Here is a 17,048-nt window from a genome sequence, read left to right as displayed (position 1 = left end):
GAGTTGGGAAGCAGATCTGAGGATGTTATTGCTTCTCAAATATCTTTCACTCAATCTTGCCTGTTTTCATCTCTTCCTCTCTCAGCCTTCAGTTTTTGCTGTAACTGGTGCTGTCTTTTACTTGACCCTTTGAGGATTTTGCTGTGAAATCAGGATGTTTCCCCACACCTCGCTTAGAGTTAGTGGTTCTCTAATCTGTTCACAGTGACTGCTCCATTCATTTCCCAGTTATCAAAATTTTGCTTGTTTTCTTTTTTATTCTTCTCTATCCTTATGAGATTGTCTTTTTTCTATTTCATTTATTATAGTTTTTAATAGGGTGTTGTTTTCACCTGCAGACTACTGACTAAAGTTTTCCATTAAAAATTTTTTTAAGGATCACCCTCTGAAAGAATTGGAATAGTGTGTATAACTTCAAAGTGGGATGAGGGAGTGGAAATGAAGAAATGTGATCATTCCAACAGAAGGCAGAAAAGAGACAAAAGAGCAGAGATGCTTAGGAATTAGAAAACACAGGGCAGCCCGGGTGGCTCAGCGGTTCAGCGCCTGCCTTCGGCTCAGGGCATGATCCTGGAGTCCCAGGATCAAGTCCCACGTCGGGCTCCCTGCATGGAGCCTGCTTCTCCCTCTGCCTGTGTCTCTGCCTCTCTCTCTCTCTCTCTCTCTCTCTTTCTCTCTCTCTCTGTGTCTCTCATGAATAAACAAATAAATCTTAAAAAAAAAAAAGCCCCAAAAACCACAAAATAAGATGATAGAAAATTAGCTAAAGTATTTTCATAAGCCCAATACATAATTTCAGGTAAAGCTTGCTGGTTAAAGGAGAATGAAACTTAAACAAAAACTCAATTAAATGCTTTTAGTAGTAGACACACCTAAAAGTATGATGACATAGTTTCAAAATAAAGAAATAAATACACAGTAGGCATAATCTGTGTCTTAATCCATCTTGGGCTGCCATAACAAAATTCCATAGACTTGGGGGACTTAAAAACAACAGAAATTTGTTTCACACAGTTCTAGAACCTGCGAAATCCAAGTTCAGGGCACCAGCAGATTTGGTGTCTGGTGAGGACCTGCTTCCTACTTCATAGATAGCTGTCTTTTTGCTGTCACCTCATGTGGAAGGGGGCAGGGGATTCCCTAGGGTCTCTTTTATAAGGGCACTAATCCCACTCATGAGGGAATGTTTATTAGTAAAGAGCTAAAAATTAATGAGCTAACTGTACAATGTAATGAGTTAGAAAAAGGAAGGAACTAAAGTTGAGAAACGGTAATGAAAAAGAGTGTTCTAATCGGATCAACTAAATGAAAAGTGCTAAGTTGAAAAGACTACGTTTGCCAAGATTGATAAAGGAAGAAAAAAGGACACAAATATATTAGAAATCACCAAAGGATATGACTACAGACAAATTGAGATATTAAAACAACTGAGAACAGTGTGAACATCATCTTTTTGCCTTATAAATTTGAAAACAGTGCACAAATTCTTGCAAAATAAATGACCAAAATTGGCTTAAGAATAAAGAAAACTGGGGATCCCTGGGTGGCTCAGCAGTTGAGCATCTGCCTTTGGCTTAGAGCATGATCCTGGGGTCCCGGGATCGAGTCCCACGTCGGGCTCCCAGCATGGAGCCTGATTCTCCCTCTGCCTATCTCTGCCTCTCTCTCTGTCTCTCTCATGAATAAATGAATAAAATCTAAAAAAAAAAAAAAGAATAAAGAAACCTGACAAGGTTATAATTTAAAGACTTAGGCACCTACCTCCTACAAAATAAAATTAAATAAAACCAAAAATCCAAATCCCAAGTGAAAACTCTAGGTGGGCAAGTTGTATAAAACATATGAAGAATAAAAAACAAAAAACCCCCAAAAACAAACATATGAAGAATCATTAATTCCAGTCTTATACAAAATGTTATAGGAAATAACAAAAAAATTGTTAGGCTACTGTAATCTAGATAGTCTGGGTGGAACAAGTGTAGTATGCAAAGGGAGATGAATAGGTCACAGCTCACTAATGAACGTGGCAATAGAAATTTTAGGTACAATGTTAGTATTTGCTTAAAAAATACCATGACTAATAAGGGTGTGTCTCAGGAATGTAAAGATGATTAAACATTAGAAAACCTGTAAATGAAATCAAAGGAGAAAAGCCGTATGATTATCTTGATGGTTGAAGGAGGAAAAAAGCATATGATTAAATTCTGTACTCATTCTTAGAAAACTAGGAGTATAAGAGAACTTGCTTAATTTGAGTAAAGGGTGCTGGTTAAAAAAACAAGACACAGAAGTGTACATATGGCATGATTCCAATTATATTAATTTCTAGAAATGGTAAAATTACTTTGCTAGAAATCCTATCAGTAACTGCCTGGGGTGTGGAAGGTAGATTGAAAAAGGACACAAAGAAACTTTCTGGGATGATGGTTATGTGGATGTATACATTTGTCAGAATTTATCAAGCTATACATTTAACAGCTGTGCGTTTTGTATGTAACCTATGCCTCAATAAAGTGGAGTTTTTTAAACAGTCACTATGTAAAAACCATGCATTTCTGTATGCCAGCAAGAAAATTTAAATTTAAAAAAGTTACCATTTAAAATGGCGACTCAAACTTTAAAATGCCTAGGCAAAAATAAAGTAGAAACATATGTGAGACCTTAATGGAGAAAATTTTAACACTTGTATAATTCAAATTATAAGAAGATACACATGTTTAGAAATGGAAGACACTATCATAAATATGTCAGTTTTCTTCCACTTATTTAAGTATCTGGTGTCATTCCAGTTAGAATCCCAGGAAGTGAAAGAGAATTCACTTGATCAGATATCAAGATCTACTCTTGTTTAGTAGTTAAGATGTGCTAGTATTTGCCTCAGATTCAGATTAATGGAAGAAAAAAAGAGCCTGGGGAAACATACAGCATTGTAATTATTAGGGAAGTTGTAATATATGGTACTGGTATATTTGTTTATCTTTGTTAGGGAGGGAAAGATCCCTGTCTCACACATTATATACAAAAATAAGTTACAAGGATGAAAAGTAAAACTTTAGACTTTATGACTTTTAAAAGATGACAGCATGGATTTTTTTTTTTTTAAAGATTTTATTTATTTATTCATGAGAGACAGAGAGAGAGAGGCAGACACACAGGCAGAGGGAGAAGCAGGCTCCATGCAGGGAACCTGACATGGGACTCGATCCTGGGTCTCCAGGATCACACCCTGGACTGAAGGTGGTGCCAAACCGCTGGGCCATCTGGGCTGCCTGACAACATGGATTTTTAAGATCTCAATGTACACATAATATTTAAAATATTGGTTAAGTATGACCTTATTAAAGTGAAATCTTAAGTATAAAAAGCCACCAAAAGTCACTTGACGGTGAAGATATGTGTAATTAACCAGACTTATCCAGGATATGTAAATGAACACTGTGAATTACGGAAAAGATGGTGAATATGAACAGATGATTCAAAGGAATAGAATCCTGAAAAGTCAATGAACATGAAAATATTCTCAAACTTAGTAGTCAGGGAAGTGCAAAACATCAGCAACCCTCTTTGTGTCACATCTATCCTTTTGGCAAAAGCTTGAGGGACCAAATAATGTCAAATATTGGCGATGTTGGACAAAGTAGGAACTCCTACTGCCCTAGTGGGAATGAATGACCATTGCTACAGCCAGGTTGACAGTATTTGGTAAAGTACCTGTGCCTGTTCTACTATGCAGCATTTCTCTTCCTGGGCAGATTTCCTCAGGCAGTGGCTTTCATATGTTTTTTATGACCCCGGTGGAAAAATACAGTTTACATGTGACAAACAAACACTGAATTAAAATTTTTAAAATAAATGCACTTTTGTTTTCTGCTGTATTCTGGCTTATTTTCTGTTCTTAATTTTTGTCTATTTTTTTCTTTTGCTCTTTGAAAGGTGTTTTTCAGAATCGACTAAGTTGGTTTCATGTTCACCAATGGTTCACAACCCTGAATTTAGAGAAATAGCAGAGAATAACCTACAGTACACGTCTGTTTTAATTGAGAATTAGGTTGCAGTGTACAATGTATTTCTTACTGCAGATACTCTTTTGATCAAGAAGTTTGAAAGTTTCTGCCCTTAAACAACTCTCATATACATATAAGAAGATACACTTCAGACTACTTATGGCAGCTTGTAAGAGTAGAGAATTGTAAACAATCTTTTTTTTAAAGATTTTATTGAGAGAGAGAGAGCACGAGTCAGGGGGAAGGGAGGTGGCAGAAGGGGAGGGAGTTGCAGATTCCCTGCTGAGCAGGGAGCCCAATGCAGGGTCAATCCCAGGACCCTAGGATCATGATATCATGACCTGAGCTAAAGGCAGACCTGAACTTAACTGACTGAACCACCCAGGCACCCCTGGAAACAATCTAAATAGGAATCAAAAGGAGAATGGGCAGTGAGCCGTAATAGTCACACAGTGGAATGCTGTATGGACAACAGAAATGCATGAACTAGAGTTCAAGATTCTATATTGTATCAGCGTGGATAGTTATGATAAAAAAGCAACATGAGCAGTATTAAAAGTTTCACAGAAATTTATAAAATGTGCTAAGATTTATGAATACAATATGTAGCAAACCCATTAAATGACGGGAGAATCAGTGATTATCTCTGAGAAGCAAGGAGAAGCAAGGAGGAAGTGAATGGGAGTGGAAAGGGTATATGTAGGGGACGTGAGCTAGATCCACTTATCATGTCTTATTTCTTATATCTGATCAAATACCATAGAATGCTAAGAATTGACAGAGCTGAGTGGGAGGCCCAAGGTTGCTTCCGTATTTCTTTGGTATGACTGAAATATTTAACTATGTAAGATGAGTAAGTAAACCCCCCAAGATACTTGGAAGAATAAGTTCAGCAAGGTGTGTGAGACCTTTCCAGAGAAAATGATACAACTTAAAGATGGATATTCAAAATAAGTAGAAACATCTCACTTTCGTAAATAGGGATGCTCAGTATTATAAATATGTTGGTTCTCCAGAAATTAATGTAAATTCATTGCACTTGTAATCAAAATCCTATGGAGTTTTGGTGGAACTTAATAAACTAAACTTAAGATCTAACATCAATTTGAGAAATAAGGAGAGGGAGACTCACCCTGCAGTTAATCAGCTTACTAGAAAGCAGGAGTAAGTAAAATCCTGTGATACTGGTATAGGTCTGAATAAGTACAATGAACAGAATACAAAGCCCACAATCTGACATTGGTTTATAGGGATTAGATATGTGACAGGAGCTGCATAAATTACTAGTGAGGAGATGAACTATATTTAGTACTTGGTGTGGACAAAGTAGGCCATCCTTCTAGGAGGTGTTTAGGACACTATTCCACCCCTTAACCAAAAACAAATCCTCATATTTTAGAAACCTAAATGTGAAAAGCAGAACTAAAACATCAACAAGAATACCTAGGGAGGAGTATCTATAACATCTGGATCCTCCTTCAAGCCTCAGATTACTCATGTGTACATACGGGAACCTACCCCCCAGTGGATGCTTGTGAGGATTGAGTTGATGTTTACCTGGACTCCGAGGCTAACCTGCTCTGTCACAGAGTAAGCACTCAAGCAGTGTTTTCTCCTGTGTTTGGGGGCAGACAGGGATTTCTTTAGAAAGAAGCGAAGTGCATCAGAAAAGATTATGTAAAGTATAAATCTGTGTACTCTAAAGGTATAAGAAAATGAGAAACTATTCTAAAGCTTTGGGAGATTTCTCAATACATATTCAGTGATAGGGTCTGTGTTAGAATAAGAACAAGAAACAAAGAACAGCAGGGCTGAAGACAACATGAATTGTAGGTTAAGAAAATATGTAGAGAATCCAATTTGTAGAACTATGTTATACAGTGATTAATAACTTGCAGGCTTTATTTGTGAGTTCAGGATAATCCGACCTCTTACTTAACTGAAACTTTCCAGTGAGTAATTTTTGAATCCCAATTTTACTGATCTGTCACTTGATAAGCTTTCTTATTGAGCTGTACAGATAAAGTCTTCCTATTCTAATGAATCCTACCTTGTATGTCTCACTTATTGCTGAAATTATGAACAGAATTAGTATTTGAACTTGTTTTTCAGTTCTTGCAGATGTTGAAAAAAAAATTCTAACTTCGGTACAGCCCTTACTGCCACACTGTGGAAGGAAATCTGTATATTCTGTAAATGACTCATTCATATTTCAATAACTTGATCATCAATCTAGTTTTCTTATTCCTTTTTTTTTTTTTTTTTTAGTTTTCTTATTCCATTTTATCTTTACTTTGGAGTATATTGACATGGATTCCTTGTAAAAGTCTAAATTCAGTCTATTAACATTTCAAGACTGTTGGTTAAATATGTCTTAGCTATTTAAAACGCTCAACTGGTTGAAATGTATTATCAGCATTACTGAAAAATATTTTACTGAATAATTTAGAAATTCTCCAGAAGATAATTAGCTAGGTGTCAGCCAGCCGTAGCTACAGAGACATGACAAGTTGAGACTGGTAACTTTCAGTGATTACATCGTTCCAGAGTGGTCATAAGTGCTGTTCTAAGACATGGGACACTGAGATCATGTGGTACGAGGCCATGAGGTCACTCAGATGACCCAAAGTAGGCTTAAAGTTTTCATGTGTTTATTTCCACGAAGAAAAAAAATTAAAGGTTTCATAGAAAACTTCCAGATCCCCAAGAATACCTCTGAACTCCTAAGAAACATTTCTCCTAACAGGTATCACAGAGAACCTAATAACTCAGATTGTTCCTACGACTGAAAATCCCTTTCAGTGTTGCTGATTATATGGAAGTTTAATTTTTACTCATTTTCTTAGGTCAAGTTCTCATACATGGATTAATTGAACCAAAGGGGTAGGCACTTTTGGAGAAATACTTGTTATATTTTGCTTGTTCTATCAGTTTTTCACAAGGAACAGGGATCCTGATGGGACCCACAGAGGGTTTTTGTTCTAAGGCTGAAATGGGTGTGGTGCTGGAACTGGACCTGGAGCGTCCTCAGAAACCAAGCCTGGAGACGGTCTGCCTCTGCTTTTCAGCAGGACTGGGTGCCTTGCTCGGGCACATTGTTACTTGTGTGCTGACTACCCTCACCCAAGCCTCTGTGGTCTTCTGCTCATGTGATGAACACGGTGACTTACATAAAGGCCTGTGTAATGCTGACACTGTAACAGCCTTCGGATTTGCTTCTCTTTCTCTTTTCCAGATAGTGATTGGTATACGACTACATGCTGTTCAGTCATGTTCCTTAGTGACAGTTGTGTTTGAATCCTCCTCTTCTCTAAAATGTCTATATCCAGTTGGTCAATAACAGGTGAATGGTCTCAAAAATAACTGAAGGAATACTATGGTCATTTGCTCTGACTTCTGTCTTTAGCTCTGTAATCTGAGCTTTGGCCCTACCACATTGCTTCCTTTTACCCCATATGGTAGCAATACCTAGGTTTTTTTTTTTTTTTTTTTTTTGTAACTCCTGAAATGTTACCTTCTAGAAGACATGCTGAGCTTTCCTCCCTCTCTCTTTTCAGGCTTCTGCTCTGGTGTCCCTTTTGTGACACCTCTCCCTTCTAAAGATTGAATTAATGTGCATGTTCTCTGTGCTCAGGTAAAACGGTGTCATGTGGTACTGAGGTTTCTACAGCTGGCTCCCCTTCAGCATGCTTTGTGGCAGAGTGGGATTGAGCAGAAGCCCAAGGTAGCCAGCTACACCTTTTGCTGCCTGGTAGTCCCAAACATCGACTTTGCTGGATTCTTACATGTGTGGGATGGAATTTTGTGTGTTTGCTTTATTTTTCAAGTTGTAGTTTATGTACTAGAGTGCTTATTTATTTGCATTATTACAGAGTCTGCGCTGTAGACAGCTTGACAGTGCTACTCCCAAGTTCCCCCTTGTTCTTTACTTACCCTGCACATCTCCAGCTCTGAGCGAACCTCACTTTCTCACCAGTTCTGCTGTATTGCTAAAGAAAGGCACATAATCCTGCTTATTGGCTCCTTTCAGATTTTTAGTGTCTAAAGCACAGCTGGGCTATCAAGAATGCCAGGGCAACATTGTGAGATAGAGCTCCAGGAGATGTCTCTTCAGAAGTGTATCTGTGGCCAAAATATATTGATGAAATTTGGCGTACTATATTGCCTCTTCTGGGAGACCCTTGGAACAGTCCTGAATTGAGGCTGGGGACTGTAACCTCATATCTGTTCTTCCCTTTTGACGGAATGGGTAAGATTATTTATTAGGTTGTGACTTCCCCCCCCCCTTTTTTTTTTCTAGCAAACTATACCAGGGCCTAAGTATCTTTAGTTGAGACCATTTTGAGAATGGTCTTTTGAGAATCCAAAGTTCTTTTTTTTTTTTTTTTTTTTTTTTGAGAATCCGAAGTTCTTTTTCGAGAATTATACTTCTGTTTCTTTTTCTCAGTAAATATAGCTTTATTACAACAACCTTACCACCATGCAGATTCCATGCAATTTTCCATGGAGACCATCATATCACCAGAGAATGTGCCTCTTTCTTTCCAGTCTTTATGCCTTTGTTTTTTCTCTTTCTTGCCTTCCTGTGCTGGTTAGAACATCCAATGCATTATTAAATAGAAGTGGCAACAGTGGACATCCTTGTCTTATTTCCAGTTATAAGGGAAGGGGATTTAATGTTTCATCATTACATATGTTTGCTAGCTCTAGGTTTTTCATAGATGTCCTTTTTCAGAGTAAAGAACTTCCTCTTTTCTATTTCCAGTTTGCTGAGACTTTTAAATCATAGATGGGTATTAAATTAACATTGTCAAATGCTTTCTTTTTTTCTGCTTTGGTTAAGAGAAATCATAAGGATTTTCTCCTTTATACTGTAAATGAGGTGCTTGATTTTTTTAAATGTCATATTAGTTTTGCTCCCAGGGATAAGCCCCACTTGGCCATGATATATTACCTTTTATATATATGTTACTGATTGTGACTTGCTGATACTTGTTACAGATTTTTCCACCTAGGAGGAGCAGATCTTTGCTTTGTGTTAGTGCAGGATCTTGGGTCCAAGCCACTTTTTTGCTCCTGTTCCAGGATCAGATAGCTTTTTCTTCTACTCATTCCTCAGCATCAGTGCATCCTTGCCTGAGACTGGTGGTGGCAGTGTCTCCTGCCTTCCTCCAGCAGAGTAAACTGTGGTTACACTTATGTGGTGAAAGGCTTATTTGTGTGTGGGTAGGTGGGCAAGTAGGTTCTGCCCTGCCCAACAGTACCATAGCTTTTGCCCTACTCTTTTCCTTGGGCCCTGGGTGTGGGAGGCTCTGCTGATCCTCCCCTCCTAGTTAAAGGCTCTTGTTTCATAGAACATGCCCTTAAGGGGGAAGAGCTGTCTCCCATCTCTTACCCCATGCCAGTCTTTTTCAAGAGATCTCCGTTGGGGCCTTGGAGAAGAGCTTATGAATGAGTGTAGGTTCCTCCTGTCTGGATCTTCCACAAATTCTTTACTATCATCCTAGCCGATACTCTACCTTTATCTTTACTTCTGTCTTCAACATTGAGCCCATTGACTAAGACTCTGTTCCCTTTGTATTTGTGGGTTGATATCTGTCATCATTTCTGATAAGTTTTTGCCCAGTATCTCTTCATATATTTTTTTTCTGCTGTGGTCTCTCTTTCCTCCTCTTCTGGGACTCCAGTTAAACCCAGTAGACATTTGATCTTGGATATTCAGGGTGAATTTTTTTCCCCCATGCTTTTTTTTCCTCTTTGTGTTTCAATTTGTGTTTTAATTTGACCTGTTTTCAAGTTCACTGTTCATTACTGTCTGTTATTAAATCTATCAAAAGAAATCTTTAATTTCTGATGTCGTATTTTTCATTTCTAACATTTCCCTGTGATCGTTTTTTCTAGCTTCGGTGTCTATAATGAAATTCTCCATTTCTTCATGCTTGTTGTCTCTGTCTTCCGTCAGGTCCTTTAAATGTTTCTGTCCCAGCCATTTTAGTCAGTTTAATAATTTTGACATCTGAGCCCTCTCTAATCTGATTATATTCGTAATTTCATCTTTTGCCCATGTCTTGCTATTCCCTGTATCTTGTAATTTTTGATTGAATGCTGAATATTTGTATAAGAACTGTACAGATTGAAGCAAATAGTATTTACTTCCAAGAAAACTGCCCATCATTTCCTGTGTTAGCTTAGTAGATGGTGGGGTTAAATCAATAAGCTGTGTTGTTGGGCTAGTTCATGGTTTTTGTTGCACTTTAGATTGATTTAGTTCAAGTGTTTTGAGAGCAAAATTGAGACTCTGCTTTCAGAAGATTTGTTGTCTGAGTGTAATTCCCATTACCTCTTTGTGCTGTACATCTGAGCCTTCAGCTTTCTTGACCTGATGTGATTTCTCTGCTTGACAGCCCAGTTGTCATTCCCTTGGTCATTCTGGAGTTCTTTTGGCTCTGGACCTGCCCCTGGCTTCTGTGCAGAGTGAGATCTCCCTCTGCAGTAACACCTTCCAGGGGTTTCTTGCAGCAACCCTTCCTTAATCCAGCCTTGGTAGTTCAGTGTCAGAGTATCTGGGTGGAAGTTTCTCTCTCGGCTCTCCTGTTCCACCTCAGCCTTTGGCAGTTGAATGTCTGAGATCTCTTGGGTTGATATCTCACACTTGTCCTGCCCATTCTTTCTCCTCCTTGTCAGAGGACAGATTACTTGAATTTGAGGGAGACCATAGGCTTCTTAAGGCATTTCTCAGCTTTCCAGGCTGGTCTCCCTACATTAGGCAAGCATGCAGCGGAGCCCTGTGGGAATGAGTGGCTGGATGGTACAGGTTTGTTCTGTGAAACCCTTGGAATTTTTGTCTTGTTAGTGTACATGTTGCTGTTAAAATTTATTAAAGAGTAGATTGGTTTCTCCTTAGCCATTCCACCAGGAAAGAAACCATTCTTGGGCCTCTCTTCCTTCATAGCTTGGCACTTTCTGGAATTTAGTTCCACTTAGGTTACTTGGCATCCTCCTGAACTCTGATGGGTTCAGAAAAACCCATGGTTTTGTAGCTTTCTCTGGCTTGTTTTGATTGTTATAGTGAAAATGAGGATCTGTCGTCATTTCTACATTCCTGATTAGAAGTGGGGCTCCTCCCGTGTAGCCTGGAAATACATGATCATGTTTGCTGCTTCATTCTAGCTATTTTCTGTAGATCTTAGAGCTACATTTCTAAATCTTCATTCTTCTCAAGTCTCCACTCTCCAGTTCCGTCCTCAAGTGGTAACTGATTTTGTCTCTTATTTTGAGATTAAAGTCATCCACGTTAAAATTTAGTTATGGGGCTTGTGAAGAGTGTGTGAAAAATTTATGGTAGATGCACAGAAAACTAAGCACATGACAAACTGAGATCATTAACTGGGGGAAAAGAAAGAGTTGTACAAAAAGGGGAACATTATATAGTAGTTTACTACTGACCTCATCAGACACAGAACTACTTCTGGGAGATAATTATGAATGTTGGAGGAAAGTGAGTGGTTGAGTGTAAATCCTCATTTTCTGAAATCAGTAGATAATATCTCAACTTAATATTTTAAGGGATACCATCATGAGCCTCTTACTTAGAGGATAAATAGCAAGAATCACAGTTAAAAGATTTTGAGGAATTGTACCTCAGTGTGCGAAGAGGAAATAGTTATGACTTTAGTTATGACACATATTGTTTGTTATGTTACTTAGAGAAAAATGAAAAAATATTCTTGAAAAGAGGCCCAATAAAGTCTTCTCAAGGGATTGGAAAAGTGAACCAAACCTTTTCTTCACAGACTCTATTTGCCTTTGTTTTTTAAAATTCTTGCTGTTTATTTCACATGTGATGCCTCTTCCCTTTTTACGAGTTTAGATTTTACTTTATGATTCTTATTTACGAAAATTTAAAACTTCAGGGAGAATGGACTTAATGCATTTTAAAAATATTTTTGCTAGGTGTTTGGAGACTAGACTGAAGTCCTAAAAAGCGAGAAGAACTTTCTAGTGAAAGTTTTAATTATTGGCAAATTGGTTTTCATTATTTGGTGAAAATGTTTTAATTGTTGACACTAGTAAAAGTTAGAAATGAAATTGTGTTGGTGGTGATAAGTTTGCCCAGTGCCAGTAAAGATTTTATTTGCAAAATTATTACCTTTTTCCACTCATGCCACAGTTTTCTGTTTTTTAGAATTTTTTTCCACAATTCCTTTAAAGTAGTAAAGGCATAGTCGGGGGAGGAGATGACCTCTGGAAGTCTGCTGGGATGATGTGAATTTCTGTCTGATCTTCACATGTACGTTGAAGGTATGCCTGGGTCTGCGAGTGAGCCTCACGTCCCTCCTGTCTTTTCCAGGTCAGGTAGCAGCGCGGCCTCTCATTGCGGGTCGTGGCCCCTGGCAAGAGCATGTCATCTATCCTGCCGTTCACTCCGCCTGTTGTGAAGAGGCTGCTGGGATGGAAGAAATCAGCCGGTGGGTCCGGAGGAGCAGGCGGCGGAGAGCAGAACGGACAAGAAGAAAAGTGGTGTGAGAAAGCGGTTAAAAGTTTGGTGAAGAAGCTAAAGAAAACAGGACGATTAGATGAGCTTGAGAAAGCCATCACCACTCAAAATTGTAATACTAAATGTGTCACCATACCAAGGTAAGTGTCACTAGAGCAGAACTCCTGATGGTCCTACTGTTGAAAATTGCTTAAAGGAAGCCAAAGGGAAAGTGACTGAAATTTTGTTATTGTCACGTTACCTGTACATAGTCATTATTAAAACAGAATAGCTCTCTTTAACCTGGCGTTTCAATTTCGCTTGCCTAGTTCAGGCTTGTTTGTTTTACAAGTCATTTTCTCTCAAACAATGAGGTTTAATCAAGCAAAATAAAATACTTAGTTGTATTATCTTCACCGCGTTCATTTACCTTCATTGCCGAAATGCTTCACTGTAGCTGATTCTGATTTCTGTGACTGAACAACATTTGAATAAAGAGTCAAAGCTTTTCCTCTGGTAAGTGCAGTGGTGGCTGACAGTTCTCTCCCACCTTGATCAAAAGTCTGGCCAATAAAGAGTTAACAGGCAGCTAACACAAATGAATTTTATTTATGTAATTTTTGTCTTGAGTTGCAACATGACTCCTTAGAAAGAACAGTCTGGGGGGCAGCTTATTTGCAGATAAATACCACTGTCAGAAATGCTGTTTCTTTAACAAAGTAGCAAGTGGTTTTTAAGTGTTTCACTACTATTTGTAGACCTTCTGGGGTTTGGGGGGAGCGGCAGCATATAGCATTTTCTGAAATGACCTCTGACTGTGTCAGATTCGTGTGTTAGCATATAGTACATGAAACCATGCTACTTGATTGATGAGTTTCCAGTGAGCTTTGGGGAATACAGTCTAGATGCTTGTTGATAATAGATCCCAGGAACACCAGCCTATCTACTTGCAAACACTCAGTAGAATGTTCCTGCCTTATTTGGTAGATTAATAATCTGTTTCTTTTACTTGATTCACTTAAGTCTTAAACAAGATTGACTTCTTTGGCTTATGCTTTTGTTTTCCAAAAGTTTATGAGGGCCTGCTGAATCCAGGGAACTCTTTCTAGGCTCTTGAGGATACAATCTGATCAAAACAAAGTTCCTCCTTTTCTGATGCATTGATTTACACAGTAAGCAAGTGAACAAATTGATATAATTTGATATAGTAATGAGTGCAAAGAAGACCATGCCTGAGAGATAAAAAAGCTGCTTTGGATTGGATTGTGGCACTTAAACTGAGCTTTGAGAAATAGCAGCTAGCTGAAGGAAGAGTCTTCTAGGAGAGGAAGGAGCCAGTGTAAAGACAGGTGAGAAATAGCTTCTTTTGGAGGATTTTAAAAGGCACTCAGTAGAGATGAAGGAATACAAAATGAATATAAAACTTGGAAGGAATCAGATAATACAGCATTGTGTAAGGCACAGTGGGGGTTTGAGTTTTAGTCTAAATATAATAGAAAACAAGAATTTTTATTTTTTTATTTTTTATTTTTTTTAACAAGAATTTTTAAACAGGTATTTTTATTTAAGTAGTGGGATGTGTGTGTGTGTGTGAGGGGGAGAGAGAGAGAGAGAGAGAGAGAGAGAGACTGGATCGTGTGTCTGGAAGGAGGGAGATTGGGAAGCTCGTAGGGTAGTCTAAATGAGAGATGCAGGAGGCTGGCCGGCACGGTGGCTGTGCTAATACACGAAGTGGACACACTTGGGTGGAGTGAGTGGAACTGAAAGGGCTTGGTAACGAATTGGATAAGAATAAGTCAAGCTACATTTGCTAAGTTTTCATTGTATAGTGCCTGGTATTTCAGTTCGGTAAACATTTATTAAACACCCACTACACGTATGATACACTCTTCCTCGCTGGAATTAAAATACAGTCTTTGTTCTGGAGTTGCTTTCTAGCAAGGGAGATAAACTTTACAAAATAAGATTTATGAAGTACCAGAGGTGTTAAGGGAGCTCAGGGAGTTATGTGCAAAGGAGAATCTTGCCTACCCTGCAACTTGTGAAAAGTTTCCTTCCAGAAAAGGATTGGTACCAGAGCTGAATCTTGATGAGTATAGAGGAGGGATTTAAGTGAGAAGAGGCCGGATCCTTCTGAGCAGCCCTGCAGTGTTGGGAGTGCTAGTGAAGGGTTCTGAGTCAACTAGTGTCCAGGGAGGCTGTAAAACGGAGGCTGGCTGAGGCTGGGCTGAGGCTGTGCAGATAGTAAGGAGCCACAACATGAGCTTGAACCTGAGCGTGGGTGAGGGTGGCGTCCCTGAACAGTCTCAGCACAGCGTCTGGCTGCAGTGAGAATGATTAGGAGACTGTCCAGAGTGGAGGCAAGAAGACCGGTTAGTAGGTGCTCTTCCTCCTCCCCGGAGCTTTGGGTGCCAGGGGACAGGGAGCCGCGGGGCTCACAGAGCTTCCTCTAAGGCTTATTACATTGCAGAGCAGAGCTGAAAGGGGAGCTGTGCGAGCCCTTTTTTTTTTAAGATTTTATTTTTATTTATTTACTCATGAGAGACACAGAGAGAGGCAGAACACAGGCAGAGGGAGAAGCAGGCTCCCTGCGGGGAGCCCGATGTGGGACTCGATCCCAGGATCCTGGGGTCATGCCCTGAGCCGAAGGCAGACGCTTCACCACTGAGCCAGCCAGGCGTCCCATCGCTTCCTTTAGAGAGACAATACTACAGTAGGTAGCAACCTGATGATTAAAATGTGTGCAGGTCACTTTGGCCAACATTTTTTTCCTATCCTTTTTATGGCCTATTTAAAAATTTTTTTTCCATATACTAGGGCTTTTTGATCATTAAATTTTTTTTTTTTTTTTAAACCTCTTCCTGCTGTGAAAGTGTGGTGGTGATAGACCATTATATTTTTTTTAACTGTTAGAAGTTCTTTGAAGCTTAGAAACTTGGCTTGTCTAATTTGGTGAGGTTTTTTAGCTAAGAAATGTAGATTTGTTAATATTGGTTGTTGTCTGTCAAGGAGTTTAAGCTTCTTTTTCCACTATAGTTTGGCCCCATATATTTTCTAGAGTTTGCTTTGTTTTTAGTAGTAGAAGAGTTAATGTGTCGATTATTAGTTATTTCTTAACTATTAAATGTTCTTAAACATTCAATCAACTAATTATGTCTGCTATAATGGTTTAGGAATGGGGGCAGGAAAGGTCCATTATGGATAAATTCAAATGGTAGTTTAGGCAAAATTATTTAATGTATGATACAAAATGGATTTATTGTATAAGTTTATGTACTTAAAATTGCAAGGAATTTGTTAATAAAAAGTCTTAGGTTTTACAAACCTAAAAATACAAATAAGTTCATCCAATGAAGAACATGACACGTAAATTACTTAATTTTTAGAAATGGCAAATATTTTCTGTTAAAACATCTGTTGTATTATTAACAGTTTCTGCCTCCTTGACCCTCTTTCTTTTATTCTTAGAGTGGGACTAAATTGGGGGCAGAAAGAGTCCCGGCTCCATGTCCCTTCCACCCTTCATATAATTACTCAGCCTTCATAGCTTTGTCTGTGAAGAGATAGAAGCTCTAGGTACACATGTCACTACTTTTTCTCCGTTGTTGAATGTGGTGACATGAAGTGATTCATTGGTAGAATTTAACCTGTCAAGCTGCAATGAGCTGAATAGTATTAATAAAGTTTCATGAGGCTTTTATATCTCAACCATTTTTGATACTAAGGAATGGAAGATAGCTCAGTCGTAAAATGAGAATGCAATTTGGTATTTGGATAATGAATTGATCAGAAGAAGATAAAAGGCTTTCAATGCATATTAGCTACTATAAAGCAAAATCTAAACTGCTGTAGGGTTGGAGACTCCAAAGTTAAAAGTAAGGGGCTGTGAGGTCTAATATGGCAATTTTATAGTGCCCATTATATATAAATGTGTAGAAATGAAGAATTCATTTTCATAAACATAAATTATAAGGCCTTTCCTCTGGTAAAGCTTTCACCTTAAAATCACATTTTTGATGTTTCATCCTAAGGAAACTGTTAGGAATATGGTCAAAGATTGCTGGTCTTTATTTCAGTTTTGTTTGTAATAGCAAAGAAATAGAAAACTCCCAGTCCTGACTCTTAGTTTTCTTAACTCTAGTAATAGAGGAAAGTAACCAACTCCTCTTAAACCAGAACTGAACATGAATAGTAAAAGTTTATACTAGTGTTACTTATAACACCAGTTGCAAAAATTATAAGTAAATATCAGTAACTTGAGTTATTAAAGTGACAAAATCATGATTAGGAAAGGTTTATTGCAGGAATGCAAGTATGATTTAATTACAGAAAAAATATTAATATGAGATACCCCATAGTCCTATTTAAGAACAACTCTGATCATCTTGATGGATCTAGAAAGAATTGTTTTTTTAAAGGTTTATTTATTTATTCATGAGAGACACAGAGACAGGCAGAGACACAGGGAGAAGCAGGCACCCTGTGGGGAGCCCGATGCGGGACTTGATCCCAGGACCCCAGGATCACACCCTGAGCTGAAGGCAGACGCTCAACTGCTGAGCTACGCA

The 17,048-nt window shown here is 38.5% G+C and overlaps 1 protein-coding gene across 4 annotated transcripts in view; it reads left to right on the top strand.

Moving 5' to 3' along the window:
* The window catches only part of SMAD2 (SMAD family member 2), a 78,127-nt gene that overhangs the window by 10,939 nt on the left and 50,140 nt on the right, over window positions 1-17,048 (top strand). For all 4 annotated transcript variants that reach the window (XM_077900697.1, XM_077900698.1, XM_077900696.1 and 1 more), the window contains exon 3: window positions 12,355-12,641. In XM_077900697.1, the coding sequence (XP_077756823.1) occupies window positions 12,406-12,641 (236 nt within the window). In that variant the 5' untranslated portion in view covers window positions 12,355-12,405. The remainder of the gene's footprint in view (window positions 1-12,354; window positions 12,642-17,048) is intronic.

The sequence above is a fragment of the Canis aureus genome, chromosome 6, assembly GCF_053574225.1.
Source record: "Canis aureus isolate CA01 chromosome 6, VMU_Caureus_v.1.0, whole genome shotgun sequence".
NCBI lineage: Eukaryota > Metazoa > Chordata > Mammalia > Carnivora > Canidae > Canis > Canis aureus.
Note: the sequence above shows the minus strand (reverse complement) of the source record. Positions and strands in the feature narration are given on the sequence as shown.